At 29.6% G+C, this 24,332-nt stretch overlaps 3 protein-coding genes across 4 annotated transcripts; 1 reads left to right on the top strand and 2 right to left on the bottom strand.

Annotated features, from left to right (window-relative positions):
* The first annotated feature begins 9,708 nt into the window (after positions 1-9,708).
* LOC108775164 (uncharacterized) lies at positions 9,709-12,397 on the top strand. Its single transcript, XM_018541452.1, has 6 exons — positions 9,709-9,780; positions 9,870-9,995; positions 10,067-10,222; positions 10,847-11,116; positions 11,417-11,668; positions 12,233-12,397. Exons 1-6 carry the CDS (start codon positions 9,709-9,711, stop codon positions 12,395-12,397), a joined length of 1,041 nt encoding a protein of 346 aa, XP_018396954.1.
* A 339-nt stretch (positions 12,398-12,736) lies between these two features.
* On the bottom strand, positions 12,737-15,653 carry LOC108775163 (uncharacterized). The gene is made up of 7 exons (XM_018541451.1): positions 15,299-15,653; positions 14,407-14,896; positions 14,110-14,334; positions 13,815-13,894; positions 13,441-13,515; positions 13,081-13,341; positions 12,737-12,986 (listed from the first exon to the last, which is right to left on the bottom strand). The coding sequence occupies exons 2-7, from the start codon at positions 14,866-14,868 to the stop codon at positions 12,737-12,739; spliced, it is 1,353 nt and encodes a 450-aa protein (XP_018396953.1). The 5' UTR covers positions 14,869-14,896; positions 15,299-15,653.
* A 2,003-nt stretch (positions 15,654-17,656) lies between these two features.
* Positions 17,657-24,098, bottom strand: PMP34 (Peroxisomal Membrane Protein 34). 2 transcript variants are annotated; one of them, XM_018541505.1, is made up of 9 exons: positions 23,656-24,098; positions 22,360-22,619; positions 22,217-22,277; positions 20,846-20,912; positions 19,978-20,126; positions 19,296-19,409; positions 18,162-18,409; positions 18,006-18,073; positions 17,657-17,899 (listed from the first exon to the last, which is right to left on the bottom strand). In XM_018541505.1, exons 2-9 carry the CDS (start codon positions 22,429-22,431, stop codon positions 17,755-17,757), a joined length of 924 nt encoding a protein of 307 aa, XP_018397007.1. In that variant the 5' UTR covers positions 22,432-22,619; positions 23,656-24,098; the 3' UTR covers positions 17,657-17,754. The 2 variants fall into 2 exon arrangements, with proteins under 2 accessions (XP_018397007.1, XP_018397008.1); XM_018541506.1 differs by having other exon boundaries at positions 22,360-22,615.
* Between the last annotated feature and the right edge of the window lie 234 nt (positions 24,099-24,332).

Below are 24,332 nucleotides of genomic sequence, written 5' to 3'. Positions count from 1 at the left end.
CATGTCCCTTCTGGTAAGAAATCTTTGATCACCAGCGCCGTTTGGATTTGACGTTAAACCACGTTAAATTGTAGGTCTCACATATCAGTTGGTATATGTAAGTATCTCCCAATCTGGAGGTTAAACATTAGGCTAATAATACTAGAAAAAAATCTATTGTTACTAAAACTTTATTAGAAGCCCTATGCTCCATGTAGGAGTTAAAGAAACGTTTAACAAAATTTATAATTATCAGTACCAAATAGTTTTTCTCTAAGGATACTAATATATGGTGTGTGTCCATGCTAATAAGAGCCAGGATTGGCCGTTATTAGCACGGGTATGCATCCATCTCCGACACTAGATTTTATCTATACGGTTTTGCAAAATAAACGTAAAAAAAAGGATTACCGTTTTTAGGTTTTTCTCTTAGGTGTGTATGTAGGTGCGTGCGTGTGTATGTATGTACATACAACGTGGGCACGTATACATACATGGGCATGACGCGTGAAATAAAAGCTGTTTTTAAAAACATTTATTGAGATGCTTTTTAATAACACTCACTAAATAATGTGATATAAAATTTATTAAATTTCAACATTATATGCACACACACGCACTCATACATACGTCCGCGCTTCGAATTTCATAATATATGGTGTCGAGTGTGTCCTCTAAACTCTAAAAGGAAAGCATACTTATATTCGCGTTTGTATTTGCGACACATGTAAACATCATTCTTTGTGATCCGAGTATCTCAGAATATGCTCAACATTTTATTTCGACATTTGAGTTCAAGCTATGTTCTTATTTTCGTGCTTTGCATACTTACTTTTCAATTATATTCGACAACAAAGCATGATGAAGACACTCGGGATTTATAACATTTTGATTTTACCCGATGATATTTAGAATCACCCTATGGTGTACGGCCGTTCTAAAAAACTAAGATATGGTGAAGAAAGGTTTCTAACGTTGCCGCAACGAAGATAGAGATAGATAATAAAGTTTCTAGAGACTCTCAATCAGAATCTCGCTATAAGGCGAGTGGGCAAAATCCTAAATATATGTATAGATAATATGTATCATATTTTACATTTATATTATTCAATATTAAAAAAAAATTTTTAATTTAGGTAAAATAAAATTTAAATATTAACGTTGTTACTATAAAAAAAAATTACAAAATTGCACTAAATAGAAAAATTATACATATTGCAAATAAATTATTAATAAATGTAGATCGTAACATTAATTAATAATTAATATATTGCAACTTTGCAATATATTAATTATTTTAGCCCCTTAAAATAGATAATAAAATAAGTTGTTAGTTATATCAAAATTGTATTCCATAATTAATATTACAAAATTTTAATGTATCAAAACATTTAAATGTATTTTCTGGAAAGCATTGCTTTTAGTATGTAGTTTAAATTTAGTTATGTGTAGTTGCAGCAAATGAACAATATATGTAATATTTCCAATAGTGTTTTCTTTTTAGATATAGATTTTTTCCAGTAATATGCACTTGTCAAATTAAATTAATTTTACATTTATTTTTAAGCAAATAATTTTATATTTAATAATGCATGTACTTTTAAACAATTTTTATCCCCCTAAGAAAAGACGCGCACACATATATAGTTTTAGTTTTATAGAAAAAAAAATTTCTTTCATATACTTTTTTTAAAATAAAATATTTGTGTATGTGTGTCTGATGCACTTAATTTCGTCGACAGATGGTTCTTTCATCCCGTAAATAAAATTACGACAAACATATAGTGAAAGTGATGGCACGAATCGTATTTTACAGAGTCCGCCTATAGATAAGGGAGTATAATATCTATATAAAGCTGAAATAATGATGTTTATAACTATTCACTCTTACCTTTTCCATAAGAGCACATAACACAAATCTTCTAACCATATCGTGACAGAAGATCGACTTCAGCACCTAGGAAATCATTTCTTATATACGGAAAGGATTTTATTTACAGGTAATTTTTTAAATATAATATTTATTAAATTTAGTATTAATATACATGTATTAAATATATATACATGAAAATTGTATTATTATATGTACATTCATATATATTATATATGTATATATTATGTATCAGATAAGAATAAATTAATAATTATTTGAAATATTAAAGAGTAAATTATAACAAAAGTGACATATACTATATGAGTCAACTGTTATAATTAGTGAATATATATTTTTTAATATTACAAACTTATGCACTTTGATGTCGTACGTTTCGACTCCTATTTTAAGTCATCTTCAACAACATTTTCAAGTAAGAAAGTCAGTAAAAATTAACTGGAAAATCCATATAAATATTCCACCGATAGCGACAACAACAATTGTGAGGTGAGCCACATACTCAGACTAGTGAATTAGCTAGTGGCGATGAAAAACTCAACCTCAACAATTCCTGTGTTTTAACATTAAATAAATTTGTCACAAACATCGTTATGTCGAGTGATTATGAGTTAACATATAAAATTAACGAGATAAGAGCAAAATTAAAAAGTTGACCTGTGCTCTTGGTATTCAGTTACATCTTAAACTTGAAAATATCATTTTTGTTATAATTTACTCTTTAATTTGTTATAACTTAATGAATCATTTGTGTATGTGTGATTTTTCCAAATTTAATAGTTTTGTGTTAGTTTATATTCTTTTGAAATATATATTTTATAAATTTTAAGTTTGTTAAATTACTTTATAGAGATTTATATTCATAATGTTTGTTTGAACAATTTTCTTGTTGTTTAATATGCTTAGTTCATTAATGCACGAGTTTTATTCACTATAAAAAAAAAATGTTGTAATTAGTCTCCCAACTCCATATGTACTCCTTTCACGTTTTGATCAGGCAAATTAATAATCTTTTAAATATCTTTGAGTGGATTAAAGTTTATTGTTATTATTTACTCCCTCAAATTACTGTCTGCTTTATTCAAGGATATCGTAAGAAATCGTTGACTAAAAGAAGTGGTGCATACGTGACAGACTAATCAAAAACGATTATTTTTCATTATTTTCTTTTAAAGCTTTATAACAAAGCTTTTTTTTAACAATAAATCAAGTGCATTCTAAAACAAAGCAATTATTGTTTATTTACAAAAGCAAAAATCATTTTATTTGCAATAAAATAATTTTTTTTTTGTGAGACTATATTGCATGGTATCTGATGAGTGACTTTGACGTATAAAAGAAGAAATTATTATTAGGGATCTTCATTTCATGTGCTTCATGACATTTATCGGGAATTACATTTTACGAAACGCACAAAAAAGAAAGAATACGATACATGCTTATGTTGTATTATTTTCGAATAAATAAAATGTACAAATATAAAAATGACAAAATTTTAATCTTTCATACATACATCAGAAATTATGTCATTGTTGCTTGTATTAATACAATAATGATTAATGATCTTCGAAATTAAAACTGCATCTTATTTATGTTCCTAAATAAGGAATTCTCTCTTTCTCTCTCTCTCTCTCTTATAATGACAAATTAATATTACAACATTTAAAAAGTGAAAGTTCATTTATAATTTATCTAATATTAAGTAACATAATACATATACAAGAATGTACAAAGAGTTGTGCAATGCACAGTGCGTAAATTCTCTAGTAAAATCTTTGACTCTTCGTATCTAATTAATTTTAGGTAAGAGAAATAATCTTCGGATGAATGATGAAGATAATCTTCAATACATTTCTTAATACGACATGAATTGAGTATATTTAATGTTTTTACTATGCTTCATTCGATCAATGTTTCTCTAGCCGACATGGTGACTTTTACCTTTCACCTCACTTAATCATAGTCCCACTTGCACTGTTGGGATCTCTCAATCACGAATTCTCGATATTTTATCCTATTGATACGATAAAACATCAAACATGTGGGTAGCAATCAAAAGTGATGCTACAATCGATCACAATGCGATTTCAATGAATTAGTGACATAAACTTAAAAGCATCCGTGTGAGAATACACGATGATTTTCTGTAAGTACAATGTTCGATTGAATGAAGAATGATCATGAGACTTTTAAATAGTGATGCTTATACTTACAGATACTAAAAGGTTTGTTAAGAAAACGGGCGAATATAATTATGCAAGATGTTTATGTATTTTATGATACTGCAAAAGAGCGATAATTACTTATTTATCAAATTATACGAAGGATTAAACATGTATAGTATCACTTCCTCAAGTATCGTATTCTAGTAATTATTTTAATGTAAAATGATTCATTTATATATTGATATATAAATCGAAATTAAAGTTTATTTGTTAAGTAATAAAAGAATTTATAAAAAAGAAAATTTTTATAATATCGTGTCTAAAAACGTATAACTATATGTATAATTTGTAAACAGAGATTTTCAAAATTGTTAAACCATCACGTACATAGAATAGAATCAGTATACACTATCTAGAATGCAAAGAGACATTAAAAGAGAAATTAACGTTTGTATATTCGCCTTTCTTTTTTTAATACAAGTCATCTTATTTGCACGATAACATCAAATGTCAAAAGCTGCAATTATATAGCCATAAATATCGAATATGACCATTAATAGTGATTTCTCTCTTCTTTCGATGAGGAAACCGACTTATGAGCCATCTGCGCGGCCTATTATCCTTAAATATATTTTAATATTCTCACAATCATCCGCATTGATAACACTTGATCATCACAACATCAAATATGATTTTGTACGAAGTAATTATTTCCAGGATTAGAAATTAACGTATTACTTGTTACTTTATAATAAAGATTATTACTGTATATTTAAATATTTTTAAATTGTTCGATTAAATGTATTATTACATGGAAAATTCTAGGCTCTTCGCCCTTCTTATATTTATATATTGTTTTAGACATATAGATCCTTCTCATTACTTATTTTATTATATACTTTTAGTACTCGCTATAATTAAAGATAATTATATTAATAAATACAAAAATTAATCGATATCTCAATTCTTATTGGACCGCGAGAATTCAAACCAATGAGAACATGCTGTAGCGGTCTAAGTTGGATCACGAATGCTTCTATATAATTGCGTGTAAATTTATACATATTACATACGTAGTACATAAATTTACACGTAATTAATTATATAGAAGAACTCTGACCCAGCTTAGACCGCTATAACTTATTTTCATCGGTAAAAATATTAATCTTGAGAATTTTATAAAGGATTTATTAATATAAGTTTTAAAAATTTTCTATATAGTTATACAGACTATTATAGATTAGAGTTTTAATTTTTAAATATTGTTACATTTAACATTAATTTTTAATGCAATTAAAAAATTTAACTCGTGATTGTTAAAATTAACAAATAGTAAACAAATATTTAATAATTATAGTTAAAATAAAATTTACATTTTTTTTTCTAGAGATGAAGTTTATCTTGGTGATTGTTTTCATTACTCTTTTGGGTACAATGATATGCGGTCAGAATTTCAGTGGTCGCACAATCTCTAAGAGAACCACAAATACAAATTCCGGTAAGAATAATGCGAAAAAATTCAATGATCATTCACTTCTCCTTTAAGCGCAACCAAGGAAAAATTGGCACAATTGATATATGATATTATTATAAAACTTGATCATAAATTACTTGAAATTTATTAATCAATCGTGTTTGATAATCTAATGAGGTATTGCATGTCACAAATATACATATATTGAAATTTTGAGTGCCAAAAAGGTTGGGACAATACACAGCCAATACTGTTCTATCAGTTTAAACATGAAACGTATAAAATTATTATTCCTAATTTTATATACAATTAATTAATCTTATCGCAATATTTAGTTAATATTTACATAAGATGCTTCACGTTCGATACTGAGACTGACTTTAATACTTGCTATTATAACAGACAATATAAATCATTATTTGTTATAAAATATTGATAAGTCTCAAAATACAGTCTTCATTAATTCTTAAAGCTATACTCTTAAGATTTTTTTATATAGATTTAAGTTTTAATTATTTTAAAGCTACAGTCTTAAGATTTTTTATACTCTCAATTATTTTTGCTATTTTTTTAAATAAAATTGTAAAACAATTATATATAAAAATAATCGATGTTCATACAATAATATTATTGTCAGCTTTAATAAAAAATAGTACATTTTTAGCAACTTTTTATTTTAATTATTTATCGATTTTATTTTATCATTTTTATAATTAATGTAATATTTTAATTTGTATATTATAAATATGTAGTAAGTAAAATATTTTTTAATTAAGAGAAGAGGGAAAAAGGTTACTATTTAAGTAATATGATGTTTACGAAGTAATTTGCAATATACATATAGTATTTACGATACTTTTCGCTAATTCTTATCTTATGTTTATAAAAATCATTATAATAAAGTCTTTTAACAAGTAAAATATTCATATTTTCACAGTTCGATCTCAATTGAATTCCAGTACTTATGTGCCAATCTTTAATACGCAACAAAAATCATTCGAAAAATCTCAACAGAACGATATATCGAACTATCACGTGGAGCAGCCGTCACGACTTTACACCCCGCCGAAGATCAGTTACTCAACTTGCGAGCAACAATATTCCTCTAAACCATATTCTACTCCAAGTAGCCAACAATATACCGCAAAATGTATACCACAAAATTTTAGAAACTCCACATCCTACAATCCTCAACTAAATCAGCACTCATTGACTTTTTCGCCTCTAAATTTCTCAAAATCGTCGTTCACTCACTTACCACCCCAACCTCCGCTTTTCTCATCAAAAAGTGTAAGATCACTTCGTGCCGTCTCCAAATCTGGCAAACAATTAGGCAGAGGAACGGGTCAAGAGGAAAAGGGATATGTTGCTGGAACCTCCAAAAATATTGATACAACATCTGCTCTCTCTTTTAAGGCGGATGTTGCTACAAACGCTGTAAGTCTAGTATTAAGGGGGGTTTCTCTACTTTGTTGGTCAGGAAAAATGAGTTTATGAATTTTTAGGAATTTATAGAAAAGAAACTATTAAAAGTAAAATTCTAAAATTTGGAATACATTTAAATTTATTTTAATTAAACATAAAAAAAATCGCTACAACAAATTAAGTAATAGATAAGCTGGGCGGACCCGCGGGTAAGCAGAGTGTGCGGTGGAACGATATTACCAGCTGATGGAAGTTCTTAGAGGCTTCAAAAGTGATTTGAAAAAAAAAACAAAAATTTTTTTATAATCTATAGAGGTTTATGCTTCATATAGACTAAAATTAAAAAATTACAAAAATTTTTAAGTAAATTATAATCGTTCAAACAAAAAATTTTTTTACGAAAAATTGTTGCAGTTGTTTATTCATGAAAAAAAAGTTTTCAATATTTTCTCTTTATTCTAGTCTACTTTAGAGAGGTGGTATTTCCAAACATTTTAAGACCAAAATCATATCGATCGCATTATTTGGGATTTGTACAGAACTTCCATCAACTTAAAAAGCGCCGTTTTGAGAAAAACGCGTTTAAAGTTTAGGTAGTATTTATGTTACAGCTAGTCGGCGATCTCACTTCAACGTTTCGAAGTATACCGAAATAAAAATGGAGAAAATGACCTGGTTAACGGTCACGTAGAAATATGACAAAAAAATAATAGAGCAGCTGCAAAGACCCAAACAAAAGAGGACGACGCGCAGATAAGTCCTATCCTCGCAGGCTCCGTCCTAGCGCTTCGAAAGGCTACCTGATTCTTCAATAGGCTGTAACTCGATCAATTTTTCGAATTTTGATTTGAAATTTTTACCATATATTTTTGAAAACACAATCTTTAAGCATATGTAAAAAAATCGATTTTTTGACTCAACAAGATAGAAACCTCCCTTAAATACATATATACATATACTATGCTTAATTTCGAATATGTCATAAATGTAATATAATCAATTAAATTATCATATGTAGAATTTTCAGTTTGGAGGGGGTACCGTTTTAGTGTCAACTCATCCTTCCCAAGAAAAAGCCTCAAGATCTTTACGAGCTTCAGGATTTGCAGAAGGATTTTCACAACCCTCAGGATTCTCAGAATTTTCGAAATCTTCAAGATCTCCAAGAGTCTCAGGATTCGCAAGAATTCCTGAAACCGAAAGTGTTTCAAGCACTGGTATTGATACTTTTCTTTACTTTCAAATCAAAACATATATGAGAAAAAATTTATAATTTTATTGAGACATCCTGTAGAGATCACTGACGTTGAAAGTAGAATTACAGACAGGCTATTTGGGCAACATTTTATTCAAATTATTATAAATTTTCATGTAATTATGACAGAAGATCAAGAATTGCTTTAAATAAAGAACTCTAATCCATGTATAATTCTTTATAATATTTTATCTTTATTTAATATTTTGTTTTTATACTTTAAAATGCTAAATAACAGATTTTTTACGTAAAAAAATCTATCGTACAAGTAATAGTGAAAAAAATAATATTAAATTACTTTAAAAAACTCTTTTCGTTGATGCCATGTTTTCTTATATTCACGGAAATTAAGGAATCTATTATGATGGGCATATCACTTATAAGTTAATACATTTTTACAGTTCGTCGGCAATCGGATCCAAATGTGTACTTGTCGGCCTTCGGCAACCAACAACCACTCGGAAAGCAACCCTTCCAGGTCAAGAACTCTCAGAAAAGGGACGAAATAAATTATACTATTCGACCATCATCAATCTCCACCCCGCTAAATATTAATTTCTCAACATTTGAACAACCTCCATCCATACCATATTCAATAAAATCGAATAGTCAACAATCCTCAAAAAATGTTCCGCAAAATTTTAATGGTTCAACATTCTACAATCCTCAGTCGAATCAATTGCAGCGGGTCCTTTTGCCACTAAATTGCTCAAAATCGTCAACAACTTGTGTAACACCGCAAACTCTGATATTCTCGTTGCCTAATTCAAAATCTCAGTCGACCTCCAAGACTGGCAAACAATTGGTTATTAGGAATCCAACTGATGACATTTTGGACAGTGGAAATGTAAATCTTGTTAGATTTAGCGCAGATGCTTTTGTAAATCCTGTAAGTACTGTATTAGATATGTATAATACTATAATAATGCATCAAATTAATCTCGTATACTGTATGTAATATACTTAATTAAATATATTAAATTATTACACACAGAACATCCAGATTGCAACGGGTAGCCATATTTTAGAATTGTCAAGCCAGTCTTCAGGACCTCTACAATTATCGGGGCCTTCAAGTACCTCAGGATTCTCTGGATTTTCTGGATCTTCACAATCATCAGGATTCTCAGGATCCTCAGAATTCTCAAGACCCTCAGTTTCATTAAGACCATCAGGATTATCAGGAATCACAAAACCCTCAGGACTTCCAGGATTCGTAGTACCTCCAGGATCGTTAAGACCTTCAGGATCCTCAGAACTCCCAGAATCCTCAGGATTCTCAGAACTCTCAAAACCTTTAGATTTCTCAGGACTTACAGGATTTGTAGGATCATCAGAATCTTTAGGACCTTCAATTACCTCGACAACTACCAGAAGACCAATCTCTCCTTTTACAAAGCAAAATAAAATTGGCATAAGTGTTCAGAATCTTTAGGACCTTCAATTACCTCGACAACTACCAGAAGACCAATCTCTCCTTTTACAACGCAAAATAAAATTGGCATAAGTACTGTTTCTAATGTACCAACTGCACAAGCAGGTCCTCAAACTCCTGAAACCGAAACTAGTTTCTCAAGTCTTGACACTGGAGGTATGTATCTCTTTACCACACATACAACATAAATATATTATAATACATAAAATATACAAAAAGATAATTTATATTTTTATCGTCCAGAGATTCAAACTGACGATGATTTTAATCATCCTCCCCATATTCATAGCATTAATGTCGAATGCAGTAAGACAATGATGACGATCAATATTGAATTTAATCGTGTTTTTAACGGCATTATTTATTCTAAGGTAAGCGCGAAATAAAATTTATTGCATCAAAGCAATCATTAATAATATAACGTATTAATATTTAATTTCAGGGATATTATACAAATCCGGAATGCAACTACGTAGAACAGAATTCTAGCTCAACGCAGTACTCATTCACTGTAAATCTAGACTCTTGTGGTACTCAATTTATTAACGATTTCACAAGTTCTGGTCAAGCATATTTGGAAAACGTTCTTGTATTACAAGTTAGTACCGAATACCAAAAATAATAAAGATTTAAGAAAAAATTACTCATTATATATTATAATTTAGTGCTACTTATGAGCTAATTTGATAGTTTTCTCTAATATGACATACGTTTTAATAATGTACAGAAATTTTAATTATTGTAAGATATATTAAAAGCATATAATTAACACTAAATTATAGTATGAGAATTTGTATTATATATTATCGTTATTATTTTTAATGGCATTCTATTTTTTAAAAGGTAGCATAAAACCGATTTTTTGCTAAGCTAGAACAATAAAAGAGTGCTAATTCTCTTTACATTTCACCCGATTGTGCACGCTAGCTTAATAAATAGACATGAATACGAAACCGATTCGCTAGAGTGAAATATTTTAATATTTAATATTTCGTTTAACATTTCAAATTTTCAAAAATGTGTAACTCAAAAACAAAGCCACATATTGATAAATACCGCGACACGTATATTCTTTTGGCCTAAAAAAAACGCCAAAAAAGATAGTATCGAATAACTCAATAAATACTTCCGCAAGAGGTATTACGACTTCGTTTGTTAGATTGCAAAAATATCGTTTATACTTACGTCAAATATTTAAATAAAAAAATGTTTATTGTTAAAGAATGAACCGAGTGTACAAGAAGTCTGGGATACAGTTCAAAGAGTACGATGTCTCTGGAAAGAAAACATCAATAAAGCTTTAAGGGTGAATCTTTTAGTAGATATGTTAAAACAGGAGATCATTGCCTTTAATGGTGACACTGCGATAGCCAAACTGGATGTTCAAATTGGCAAAGGACCTTTTGCACCTACAGTTAATAGACCTATACAAATTGGAGAAACATTAACGTTAGTAATCTCTGTGGAAGGCGATCCTGATTTCGATCTTCAGGTATACGTTAGAAACAATCGTACACACATAATAATTTGTGTGTGTTTTAATATTATGAAAAAATAAATAGCATTAACATAATATATAATTAATTTATATACAGTACTCAAAAAAGTTGATATTTAATAATTATGACACATTTTATTTGTATTTGTAACGTAACATAATTTTTTTACATTTATATTCGTATTATATATATTTTGTATGTTTATTGTATATTTTGTATAATTGTGTATATACACGCTCTAAATTTAAAACAATGTAGTATAAATTGAACAAACATTTATAATTATTTTGAAGGTGCGCGACTGTGTGGCGCGAAACGAAATTTCGACCAACATACTGCAACTCACCGACGAAAGAGGCTGCATTTTGAAACCGAAGTTGTTTGGTGCCTTTCAAAAGACAAAAGATACGGCTAATACAGGCGCTTCTATTATCGCTTACGCATTCTTTCAAGCCTTTAAATTCCCCGATGTTTTGGATCTATTCATCGAATGTAATGTCGAATTATGTAAAATCAACTGTGAACCTTGTCCGGAAGCAAATCAAGTAAGTTACAAAAGTCAATTCAATTATGATTACTCAAACAATGCAGCTTTTCAAGGGATGTCTTAATGACATCCAGAGGAAGTTCTACGTCTTAAAAACGTCTCTAGCATAGTGGAATTAGAAAACATTACGTAATTGTATTACGTTTGTCGTATATAATGAGATGAGATTGGATAGTGGCCTAGTATATTTCGATCAATCAGGTGCGGCATTATAAGCCGTAAATTTTATAAAACGGATTTATAGAATTTGAAATCTAGAATCATAGAATGGAATGGTATACATTAATACAAAAATACAAAAATACTTACTTAAAACAAAATTGTCAGAAAACTGTGTTATGTGAGTATTTGCAATATCTGTTAAAACTACATGTTTAATTCTTTCAAATTAATATTTGCATGACAAACATTAATTGTTTACAATTCAACAAATTCTTATATAATAGTACATAAAATACTTCAAAATAAATTATTCTAAATATCTAAAATTTTTTACTGTATAATACAAACCACACTAGAAATTTTTGCATTTTTTAATTTGCATGTTTAAAACTTATTTTAGCAAATCGAGCCAGGAAGACGTCGTCGATCGTTAATGTATGCATCACCTTCAAACAATTTGACGAATTCGGTACTATTATCGGATGCGGTTCGTGTTGGACGACATTTTAAAGTAATCATGGTAGACGATTTAAACACGGAATCCAGTCAAAGAAATAGCTGTTGACACAACGGCAAAAGCGAAAGAAGTATAAAGCATAAGCAACAATGAATTTTATACAATCTTCTCACTTATATTAGGAACGCTTTTTATCGCAATCCTAACCGCAGTTATGCTATATATAAAATTACAACAAATTCGCAAATCGAAATTCATAGATTCTTAAGATAATATTACTTTTGTAATATTTACATTAAATCCACATGTATACCTTCCTATAAATTTCAAGAATGTTTTTTGTTCATGTTTTTTGTTCATTATCATAATATTGCATATGGTACAAAATATCAACAAGCTACGTAACAATAAGTAACAGAGATTTATGATATTATACATAGTTATGAGTCATTGTTTTGCACGAACGAAAATGAAAGGCCAAAAAACAATATCAAAGAAGACATTAAAAAAGGAGAAACTGGTTGTTTGATAAGTTTTCATTTTAGTGTGAACTATCGAGGGTTGTTTCGTAGTATGACCCACATTCAATCCATTATTTTTCTTTTTTGTCTTGTTATAATTAATAGCGTTATAATCCGATAACAAGTCCAAATCTTCGGAACTCGCATCGATGAACTTACGATGCCTCATAGATTTCCTACATAGAAATTATAACATACAGATGTAATTGCTTCAACATATTTAAAAAATTGAATTTTCTTGTATTTTTTAAATAAATAATCTTTTTCTACCATTTTTTCATATTTTCTATCGCGGGAGAGCTCCAGGATTCGGTTTCGGTATGTTGATCAGTACAAATAGTAGAAGCGTATTTATAATCATTGCATGATCGACATTCGCATTTTAGAGCCAAACTTTTTAACAATGTAGCAGAACGCGGATCATCGCCAGTGTCTGTAACGATCGGCGAATTCTTTGTTGGAGTCAACAGATCTCCCTCGAATTCTTCATCAGCATCCATTTCTGAATTTTTTTCATGGCACGAAAACTTTCTAAGCCAAAAATTTCACTTATATTGTTAGCAGTATTTTTCAACATAAAACATGAAATTCTAAATATACATATTTTATTTTTTAAAAAACTCAACTTACGAATTTTCATTAACGATTGGTAAAATGTTTTTGGTTTTTTTATAATCCAGAGCATATAAAGTTTCCCTCTTCAAACTGTTTTCCAATTTGTTAAAATTATATATACAAATTTAATACAAATTATTTAATTATATTTTAAATTAATACCAGAAAATTATTTATTACATATTAAATAATAAATTAGTCAATAGAATAAAAATAAGCGTGATAAAATAAATAAGATAAAAATATTAGAAATAAATAATTATCTTAGAAACTAATTGTTAATGTTTATAACTAAGAAAACCTATTTATAAAAAATAAGCATAAATTTAATAATCATTTATCAGAACATTTATCGTCTAACAAATTATCTTTCTATTTTACTCACGTACTTGAATATCTTTTCTTCTTCATCGTCTGCGGAAGATTCCGTGGAATATTTTAATTCATTTTTCAATGATAATTTTGCACTCTGTTAAATAAAATTAAATTTGATTGAAGATAGATAAATCAGAAGAATCTAATCAATCAGAATATCAGTTATCATAACTGAATATTTTAGTTGATTTAAACAAAAAATTCTAATAAGTTCATTTCAATCAAAATTTCAATTAATCTAACCAAAATTTTTTCAGTATGCTAAAATACATTAATGCTTTCTTCGGACAAATAAGTATGTAATTGTACCGGATAATCACGAGATTGTCCATTTATAGATAAAAAGGAATTTGGTTTTATCGGTGGTTTTATACGTGGAATTTTGCTGATCTTATTTTGAGGGACACACGATCTTGTATCTTTATCAATTTTATTAGAATTTTCTTGAAATACGTTGGTAACTTTTCTCGTAAGATTTTTGCCATTTTTTACGATTTCCAGCGTCTCCTGAACATCTCGAGAATGTATCAAATTCTTCAGAGAATATTACATAAATTAATTATAATGTCAGTAAATTTAAAATAAAGAGATTATTTGGAAACGAACTTGATTAAGTGGCATTTGGCAATTCGGAATAACTCCGTCGTTATTTTCCTGTCTATAATTTTCAATGTTTCGAATAATTTTTGAGGAAGGTAATAATTCTTTTTTAATCCGAATGGCATCGTAAATTGATGGACGAGGTTTTGTAACCTTTTTTGCTTGTATCTTCGATTTAGAAATAATTCTCCTTTTTTTAGTAGTAAAACTTGTTTTTTCGGTAACATAAAAATTTCTTTTATTAATCGGTGCTGGCAATTCATCATTGGACTCCGACCAACTCGCGTTCTGCGTGTTATTATCAATTTTTGAATATATGGGAATGTCAGGCTGACTAATAGCTGCCTCATAATCATAAGCTATGACAGGGGATTTCGGTACTGGTTTACTCTTTGCAGCAATCGTTGAGTCGATAGGTTTTTTATCGATCGCATTTTCGCATGTATTGCGACGCAATGATGAATTCATCGTATCTCCAGCATGACTAATGCTACAACTACAAAATTAACCTTTATTAATAATTAATATTATTATTACATATAATTATTTTTTATTTACTCTCACGTACCTTTTCAATGAGTTTAATAAATATTAAAAACAAATAATATAATAAATTAGAGTCTGTTTTGGAAATATTGAAAATTATGTATGAAATAATTATTACAACAGTTTAGTAGTTAAACAATATGTGTGTGTGTTCTTAACTTAAATTTCAATATTTTTATCTTATTGATAGGAAAATTCTTATTTAAAAAAAAATGTTATTAATATCTCATTTATAAAAAAACGTTCCTTCATTAAAAAAAAAAAAAAAGGAAATTTAATGTATTCTACTTATGTTTCTATTTTTGATAATAAAAATACGCATGCCTTATTTTATTTAGCAACAAATACTTACTTGGAAGTCACAGATTTGCAATCGTTATGTTGTACCTGACTCTTCGATGACTTGACTATTTTAAGTTTAGTCAGAAATTTTAATATCGCCTCAGATCGCTTGCGATCGATCTTGCGGGAACGTTCGCAACACGCCGTAACATTTACATATTTCGAACCCTCATCTTGCTGTCCCGTATTTTCTTTACGCGTTTGCAGAAGCGGCGACACCAAGTCATTCAACTTGTACCGAAATTGCGACCGAAAGCGACGCTGCGATTTTCGTGAACTCGCCAGTATCTTACGCAAGTATGGTCACATTTTTTGGATTCTTCTGCGAATTCTATTGCCCGATTAATCATTTCCTTTTGACACGTTATCTTTGGACTCGATATAAAACTATGCGCATTCCAATGCCGACTCGATTATCGAAAATCGGAATATTTGATTGCATTTTATTTAATTAACATATACTATACTGTATAAAAAGGTATGTTAAAGTTGCGTAAAGCTCAATGCGTACTCTTAAGCAGAGCATACTTTTATTCTAGTATATAATATAGTATTTGCTACATAAATTTAATAGCCTAGACGATAAGTATACTGAAAAAGAGGTATACCTGGAAAGTCTCGAGGGAGTTTTGATATTTGGTACAATTACGTAATTTGATGCTCTCATAACAAATTTACATTTTACTATCAAAAAATTAATACGCCGGCACCGCCATATTGAAAAAATGTCTTAAAAATAGCTAAAAAATTAGTTTTTCGCGTATATCTCGTTTCACGTGCGTTTATCGAAAAAATACTTCTATAACAAATTGTAGAGGAGAAAATTTCCTACAAATTCTGCTTAACAAATTTTTTGTCAGATCAACAGTTTGCCCGTAACAGTCCATCAAAGTAACGCAAATTTTTCAATCATATTATAAATACTTTTTTTCACGTTTTCTATGTTGCTATATACAAATATATGTGTAGTAATGGTTCAATATAGGTATTCCTCAGGTAATTAGGTAATAAGTCTGGCTTTCAGATTTTTTATCCTAATGGACTGCCTAAGACTCTCTTTGCATTAACGTACGCACATCTACCTAGACCGGCTCGACCACGGTCTACAAAATATATAAACACAAACAGCGTGCCATTCATAGTATGGCTCACAATATGATTGGCTGTCCATTTCTCTTCCCTGTCTCCAAATAGCTTTACTTCCATGTTCCGATACCTGTGTGCTCCGTTTTTACTGTGTGCTCCGTCTTTACGTTAATAAGTCTATGGCTTTGACCGTGCCGAATATTGCAGATGGCCGTTTAGTGCGATTCTAGTATCGTGGTGTTGTTTGTTATTTTATCATGGCATCCATGCGTGTGAATTGTTTTATCTGTGAAGAAATTGTGGATAATGAAGATAGAATTATAGTGAAAGAAAAAGATTTGGAGACTTTCATATTGTCAAGCGTGAAGAGAAATGACAGTAAAATTAATTTCTTGAAAAATTTAAAATGTGATGTCGTTCATGACGCATGTAGAAAACGATATATAAACGACAAATTAATTGCTGCGTGTGTGCGTAGAGGAGGTGCCCCCTTCCCTTCTCATGTAAGACTACGAATAAATGAATCACGTTTTCAATTTAAAAACCATTGCTTTTTGTGTGCTAAAAAGATAACAGTGAAATTTAAAAAAAAGCGAAAAAAAGACTCCTTTGCATAATCGTGAAATTATTTATGAAATGCGCAAGTTATCTATGACAACATTTTAGCGAGTAAACGTAATGACGATTGGGGAAATGCTATATATAGCATCGAAATTTGTTAGATCTTTAATATTAAATTTTAATATATGTCTTTCAACATATTATTAAGATCTAATAAGATGCTATTAGCATCGAAATTTGTTAGATTGATTGTCAATCTAACTAAAGTAATATTACCGCGGTAGTTATTTAGAGTTGCGTTGTAAGTCTGAAAAAAATGTTCGGCACGCGATTGAGAGAACTACATACGCGATATATAAATTCACACATAATGATAATAAGCATCTTGATCTAGCTTTGACCGTGATAGGCTTTGCTTTGTGCGTCCTTCTTTCTTGTTATTGTTTAACAATTGTACGGTCGTAAAAATGAGATTCTATTATTTGTTAATAAAATTAATTTATTACTGTGTGGAGTAGGCCTACTGGGGGCCCACGTAAAAAAAAACGCACCTTATACTTTACCTCCTAGGTGGTGTGGGAAAAAGTATTTGTAGTATTATTGAAAAATCAAATTATGTAATTGTACCAAATATCAAAACTCTCTTGAGACTTTCGAGGTAAAAATTATCTATAATATAGCCTAGGCTACAATACCATTTTATTATATCTATTTATATAATTATACAAAGAAGATAAAATGCGTAGGAATGTACAAAATTTGATTTAAGATTCGAGCAAATCGAGACTTAAGGTGTTTTGTAACATTGGGAAAGAAAGGTTATCTGAGATAAGGTCTATGCAAAAGTATTCGGAAAACGAATCGTGCAATTTTCTCATAAGCTAAGAACATCAAAGCAGCAGTGAGGATAGTCTGCAAAAGTTTGGCCTCCATCCCTTTAAATAAACCACTTATCCCTTCCTTTCTGCGGGCAAAAAATACACGCTCATATCAATATCTTACAAATTGCAAAGATAAAATGTAAAATAGATACATCACATATTCATGTAATATTTTTTTATTATACTTACTTCAGAATATAAAATAATATTTGCAATGTGCCTGCGTCTGGGGGTAGATTAGGATATTTGTACCCGTGCTGAAATTTAAATAGTTTAGTGATTAAAAAATACTTACTCTTAAATTTATTTTTTCTCAATCAAATTAAAAACGTCAATATCCTATACCCTCAATTTCGTTTGTACAAGTTGCAAAGGATATGTTATCACCGTGGCAACCGCTTTCGCTATCGCTCCTATAATGAAGAAAACCAATGCCGGTGGTTGTGCAGTACCAGTAGATGTGATGACTCTTCTCTTAATGCTCTCATATGTCATAAATTGGATGGCCGGATTTGCAACAAGCATAAGACTCGGTAACGTTCCCGCCCATAGCTGTTTCAAACCTTCGTACTTCCATATGTGCAACAGACCATCTGTAAAACACAATGACATTAAAAAATAATGACCTAAGACTTATATAAATACAGAAATTTTACATGATAATTAATACAAATCAATCCTATACTCGGAAATACAATATCTTTGCTTTAAGAAGTTATCAACTTTAGAATTTGTCTATTCAAAGAATTATGAAAAATTGTGATGAATAATTACTTTCTCTGGATCACTAAAAATCACTAAAAACTTTAGAAAGTTTTTCGTCTCTCTAGCGATACTCATATCTACACTAAAAAAAGTATCTTAATTTCAATGAAATATTTCTTTGCTCGTATTAAAAAAAATTATTCCTTTGGATCAATGAAAATATTTTAAAAATTATATCTTCTTTCAGCATACTTACAATTTTCCGAATATGCTGTGATCGTTTATTGTTCAAGACTATTTTTACATTAATTAACATGTACACATGTATATGAATAAGTAAATTTTAATAGCGAAACATAATTTTGAAAAAGAATGACTCCTTTAATTATGTCATTAATAATATATCCAATTATGAACTACCAATTTGTCATTATGTCTACGAGATTTATTTATTCATGATAACCAAATGTCACGCTTATTGAATATCATAATTGTTTCAAGTAATGAAGCAAACGGACGACATGTAAAGCGTGTTATTGTAAATGCATACGTTAACATATACAGTGTATACATCATTAAATTAGAGGATATGTTTGCGTTGCATTAGTATCGGTATATACGATATGGACTGTTTGATTTTTAAACAAAGCATGATCAGAATCACTAGAACCGAAAATATAAAAATGTTTAAAGATAAAAGTCATTTAAATAGTCAATTCAACTATTGATTATCTAAATAAATATTCGCGAATTTTGTTCTGAATGCTAACGTACCGTATAGAGTAGTATATTTATTGTTATTTTTTTCTAGAGTTACTCCAACGCCTCTCATCTTCAATCTTGTATTTACAACCCACAGAGGTGTCGTAGTGAGGACATTGATAACACCTGTAATGCAAATATATGTATAAATATATAAAATGTCAAGATTTTTCACTAGTTACACGTTCTTCCGCTAAAACTAAAGTTTACACTGTAAAAAATAAAATGTTAATTTTAACTTAAAGATGTATACTTAATGACGTATCAACACAAAAATGTTAATTTTAACATTTTTTCATATCTCAGAAAGTCTACTTTATGTTTAAGTTAAAATTAACATCTTATTTTTTACAGTGTATATTTCGTTGAAGAAAAATTTAGCTGAATATTATCTATATATTTCTTTCTTATCAATTTCCCTGCATAATCTAATATCTTTTCATATGTCATTAAAATAATTATTATTTATCTTTATAATTAAATTTCCGATTAAATTTCTTTTTAAATGAAATATACGTTTAAATTGAAATATAAATGTTTCGAAGTATTACTTATTTTATTTTGGTTATTTTCTATGTGTTTTCAATCATTTGTGATTAAACAACTTTTACTCTTAGTACTCTAATTATTTACAAAGTGAAATCGAATCACATGTACTACGCGAAACATAAAGTCTGTTGACAAGAAGCCGTACCAGCAATTGACGCGAGAAGCAAGTCATTGCCAGCCGTTTGATTCCTTTTGCTTCTCAGTTCTTTTAAGCCGTGGAATGTGTAGAAATAAACAAAATTACTTGCACACAGGCTCTGCAGAACAGGGATAATGCCTCTGTATAGAGTATATCTTAAAAAGATAAACGACAATATTAAGTTATGAGAGTGTTTTAAAGATATAATAACGCGAAATTTTATGATACATTTTCTGAAAAAATTTACTTTATTAATTTTAATAAATATTTCTCAGAAAATAGTCCTAGCGGAATATTAAAAGAAATGTAAACATATATATTTATTAGATCTAAGGACCATTAGTTTAATTCAACTATCATTTTTTTTTCATTTATCTAAATATTTATTTACCGTAAGTAGATATTTTGTTAGGACTATTTAAAGAAATATTTATTAAAATTTAACGACTTTTTTTCTCAATCCCTAATAAAAAAATCCAGGTGTATAATATAAAAAACAATGTAAAAAAAAAACAGATGTTACATTGCGCGTAATGGCAATAACAATATTGAAAACAATCATTCAAATTTGGGTCGACACTTTCTTTATTAGGTGTAAAATTGCGTAAAGCGGTAGCATATTGGGGACCAGCCAATCAAATTTAGGTGCAAATTCATTCTACGCATTTACGGGAATATTACAACACCTGCGTTATTAAACCATGAGTAATTCCTTGTTAACGTATTTATTTATGCTAGAATCTGTGAACCAAGAAGAAACTGGTTTCTCTATATATTTGTCGTAGTTTGTACAACGCGCATTTCATTCAAGACATGCATAGAGTTTGCTTTGAGAAAATACATATTTGAGATAAATGTATGTATATATACGTACGGTCCTTCTTTCGCAATGAGTTCTCGTATAGTAGCTAATGTATTTTTTGATTGGAGTCTTTCTTCCACTGTAAGCAGAAGAATAGGTTTGTTAACGAGATTATTGAATGAGATAAAAGATAAAGTTGTGTATCTGAATAATTATCATAAGAAATAGAACGCGTGTCTTAACTTTTAAACATAAGTAATACCATTCTTTTTAATTTTTCAAGGAACATTGTAATCATGTCTCTATTTTCTGCGCGCGTTATAAAATTTATAAAATAAACTTATTTTCTCAAATATACAAATATAAATGAATTTCAAAAAATATATAAATTCATAACTAATAAGAGAACAGGGCTACGAGCCATAGATTCATTAAAATCTTTAATTTTATTTATTCTAATATATTGCGAAGAATATCACGTAATGTTGGCGTTTCGTCCCGGCTTCCAATACTGGACTCATCAGTAAGGTATTGTAATGGAAGCCTACCTTAGTCGCCGGTATAAGTTATTAAATCGAGATTCTATATAAAGAGATATACGCGTGTCTCAGCACTTGCGAGAATTTGCGAATATCAATAAACCTCTGATGGCGGGTCGACGTCATAATATTCTTCGCAATATTTATCTGAAGTACTACATGTATCCCCTCCCACCCCCCTCACTTTGCGCGCCGAACAATCGTCGATCTTAAAACGCAACTCTATCTGAAAAATTCCCCCAAATTGCGCGCCGAACATATAAATATAAATTCATATTTATATTTATATTTAATATACATATGAAGTATGTAATTATTACATATGTATAATATAATATGTAATGTCTGTGTTTCTTTTCTAAATGTTTTACAAGGCGTATATCATTATGTAATGTCTGTGTTTCTTTTCTAAATGTTTTACAAGGCACATATCAGTATATATTGTAAATGTTAAATTCTTATCTTGAATTGTGGCACAAATCGCGAATTTTTTTTTAAACATAAAATTTACATTTAACAAAATTGTTCCTTTTATTGCGCTTTGTCTATCAGTATATTAAATTTAATTGTTACGGAAATTATGCGTCAATTCATAATGACATACAAATGCATTAAACAAATGCTGAATGAAAAATGAATCCATAAAATATACGCTTAAATAGCGTAAATGTCGACAATCAAAATGATAACCAAATATATAATAACATGCATTTAGTGTAATGTTATCGGCGCAAGCATTTAATGGTAACGAGATCGTGCATGACAATAAAGTAGCAGAATATTGTCCGGGAGTGTCATCGCGTTTAATGAAATTGAAGACTGGCTTGTCTCGTTTCAATGCACCTCGGAGGAAACGAGCGCATAATTGATTTGTCATATATCTGACAGACGCGAATCTGCTTACATTGTAAACGGCTTCGCACGGTATCTAAAGGATAAAAGGCTGCCATCGCGACGACGCTACCCTGAAATGTTAAAATGTCAAAGTTATCCCACGACGATGAGGTAACACGTGTAAGATTTCTGACGTGTAAAATATAAACTCACCACTGCACCGGATATCGCGTGCACTAGCGTGTCGTACGTAAAGATGTTTCCATTCTGTCCGCTACCACCCATCTTTACGGTATTCCCAACGCGAGTTATATTGGTCTCGCGAACTGTGTAATACAACACGTCTCGCTATCTTAAATACTTAATATCGCAGAGGTAACACGATTCAAGCCGCATTGCAATGACACGTTATTGTAGAATATCTCTATTGATCCGATGGCGCTCATAAAACAGTTTTCTGTAAAGCAATCTTTCTGAAAAAAACATCAGAAATGAATTGAATATGCATACCTACAAAAAAGATAGGTTTACTAAAATTGAATATGTACTTCAAATCAGAAAATTATTTTTAAAATCTCTTATTTGGTTATAATATAATTATACAGTTAAATACATGAGAGAGAGAAATATAACGAACCATTAATTTTAATGATTAGTAAAAGTAATTTTTATATTTAGTTTTATTTTATTTTGCTTTTTATTTTATTTTATTATATTTTATTACGTATAAACATTATTTATATAGATAATTATTGGAAATAAGAATATGAATATGCAAATCGTAAGGCATCAGTACAGTTATTAATGTTAAGGCTCGCAAAAAATTTGAAGCAAATCTAAGTCAATCAATCACAGTAAAAAAAAAAAAACGAGACAACAATGTAAGCAATAACAAAATGTGATTTACTTACATCTTAAGATTTTTCTATTTAAAATCTTTTAGCTATCTAATAGCCTATCACACATTTTATTTAAGAATATAAAAACAGAGAAGAAAAATGTATATAACACATAAGTACGTATATATATGATATATTGTATATCAAGCAGAATATAAATCATCGTGATGTCAAAATAATGTGAAAATGTCACTACTTTTTGATCATTTACGATGTATTTTAACGTCATTTACTTGATGTTATGATCACTTATTATTGCTTGGAATATGTCAAGTAAAATTTGTTTTATTTTCTATATATTGCTCTCCGTAAGAATTTGACAAAAACATATTAAAGGAGTATTCAATTATTTAATGTTTCTATTCAATTTTTTAATTTATTTCTAGTAAAAAATCAGTTCTCGTTTTCAAAAAGCATACGACTACGTAATTTTGAAAACTAAACACATATCAATTTAAATATAAACAAATCTCTCGATGTTAAAACAATAGAGGATGATAACAAGGGCAAATCTGAGAGTCAACAAAACTTATATCTATATATAAATATATTAACTTATTATGTCAACACATATCAATTTATTGATTCTTTCTTATATTTTCGTCATTACCTTATTGAGTTTGTAGATTTGATATAAATGTAAAAAAGTAAATAAAATTAGTGCACTTTACACCGTTACATTTAGCTCTACAAATTTTGTATCAAGGCAAGCGACGGAAGCCTCAATTACGCGATATAACACATATAGAGAATATTTATCTATCATGCGACTGCTCGCTTCGTGGTGAACGAACGCACTGACACTGTCGTGTAATTCCGCGATGACGGCACTTATATAAGAAGAAGACCATGACACGCACATTCAACGATGGCCTTCACGACTCGCGCTTGGCTTACGACTGCCATAGAGTTGCTCGAACATAGAGAACGTGCTTATCTTCGTACAGAATAATTGGAGTAATATTATCGGTTGCGCGGTTACTCAGTAGTATTCCATTTACGTTTTAATTTAAATGATTATACCGAGGTATTTCTGCGTGGTCAAGAAATGCACGTAATGGCCAACACGCTTGCGCTCTTAAAGCGCGTATTTAGAAGTGGAGAGGTCGATGTTGGGTAACGACGTGTACATGCGCATTGGCGAGAGGGTGATTTGCCAATGGTTTAGCAATTCAACCCTTCTGTTGAAACGAGGGAAAAGGGTCAAACGTGGAAATTGCGCGAAAATATGCATTGCCTTCTCGAAAAGAGTTACTCTGTTGAAGCTCCAAATGCATATATAATTTA

This window comes from Cyphomyrmex costatus, unplaced genomic scaffold, assembly GCF_001594065.2.
Source record: "Cyphomyrmex costatus isolate MS0001 unplaced genomic scaffold, Ccosl1.0 scaffold29, whole genome shotgun sequence".
Lineage (NCBI taxonomy): Eukaryota > Metazoa > Arthropoda > Insecta > Hymenoptera > Formicidae > Cyphomyrmex > Cyphomyrmex costatus.
The sequence above is the reverse complement of the archived record's forward strand: the minus strand, read 5'-3'. Positions and strand labels throughout refer to the sequence as shown.

What these genes read in the sequence shown, in the direction of transcription:
- LOC108775163 (XM_018541451.1), bottom strand. Translation starts at nt 14,868, where the DNA reads ATGAATTCATCATTGCGTCGCAATACATGCGAAAATGCGATCGATAAA. An exon ending in GCCAAATGCCACTTAATCAA is followed by an intron (nt 14,335 to 14,406) that starts GTTCGTTTCCAA and finishes TATTCTCTGAAG; the next exon opens with AATTTGATACATTCTCGAGA. An exon ending in ATAGAAAATATGAAAAAATG is followed by an intron (nt 12,987 to 13,080) that starts GTAGAAAAAGAT and finishes ATTTCTATGTAG; the next exon opens with GAAATCTATGAGGCATCGTA.
- LOC108775164 (XM_018541452.1), top strand. Translation starts at nt 9,709, where the DNA reads ATGTACCAACTGCACAAGCAGGTCCTCAAACTCCTGAAACCGAAACTA. An exon ending in ACGGCATTATTTATTCTAAG is followed by an intron (nt 9,996 to 10,066) that starts GTAAGCGCGAAA and finishes ATTTAATTTCAG; the next exon opens with GGATATTATACAAATCCGGA. An exon ending in ATCCTGATTTCGATCTTCAG is followed by an intron (nt 11,117 to 11,416) that starts GTATACGTTAGA and finishes ATTATTTTGAAG; the next exon opens with GTGCGCGACTGTGTGGCGCG.
- PMP34 (XM_018541505.1), bottom strand. Translation starts at nt 22,431, where the DNA reads ATGGGTGGTAGCGGACAGAATGGAAACATCTTTACGTACGACACGCTA. An exon ending in GCTTCTCGCGTCAATTGCTG is followed by an intron (nt 19,410 to 19,977) that starts GTACGGCTTCTT and finishes TTTGCATTACAG; the next exon opens with GTGTTATCAATGTCCTCACT. An exon ending in TAAATATACTACTCTATACG is followed by an intron (nt 18,410 to 19,295) that starts GTACGTTAGCAT and finishes TGTGTTTTACAG; the next exon opens with ATGGTCTGTTGCACATATGG.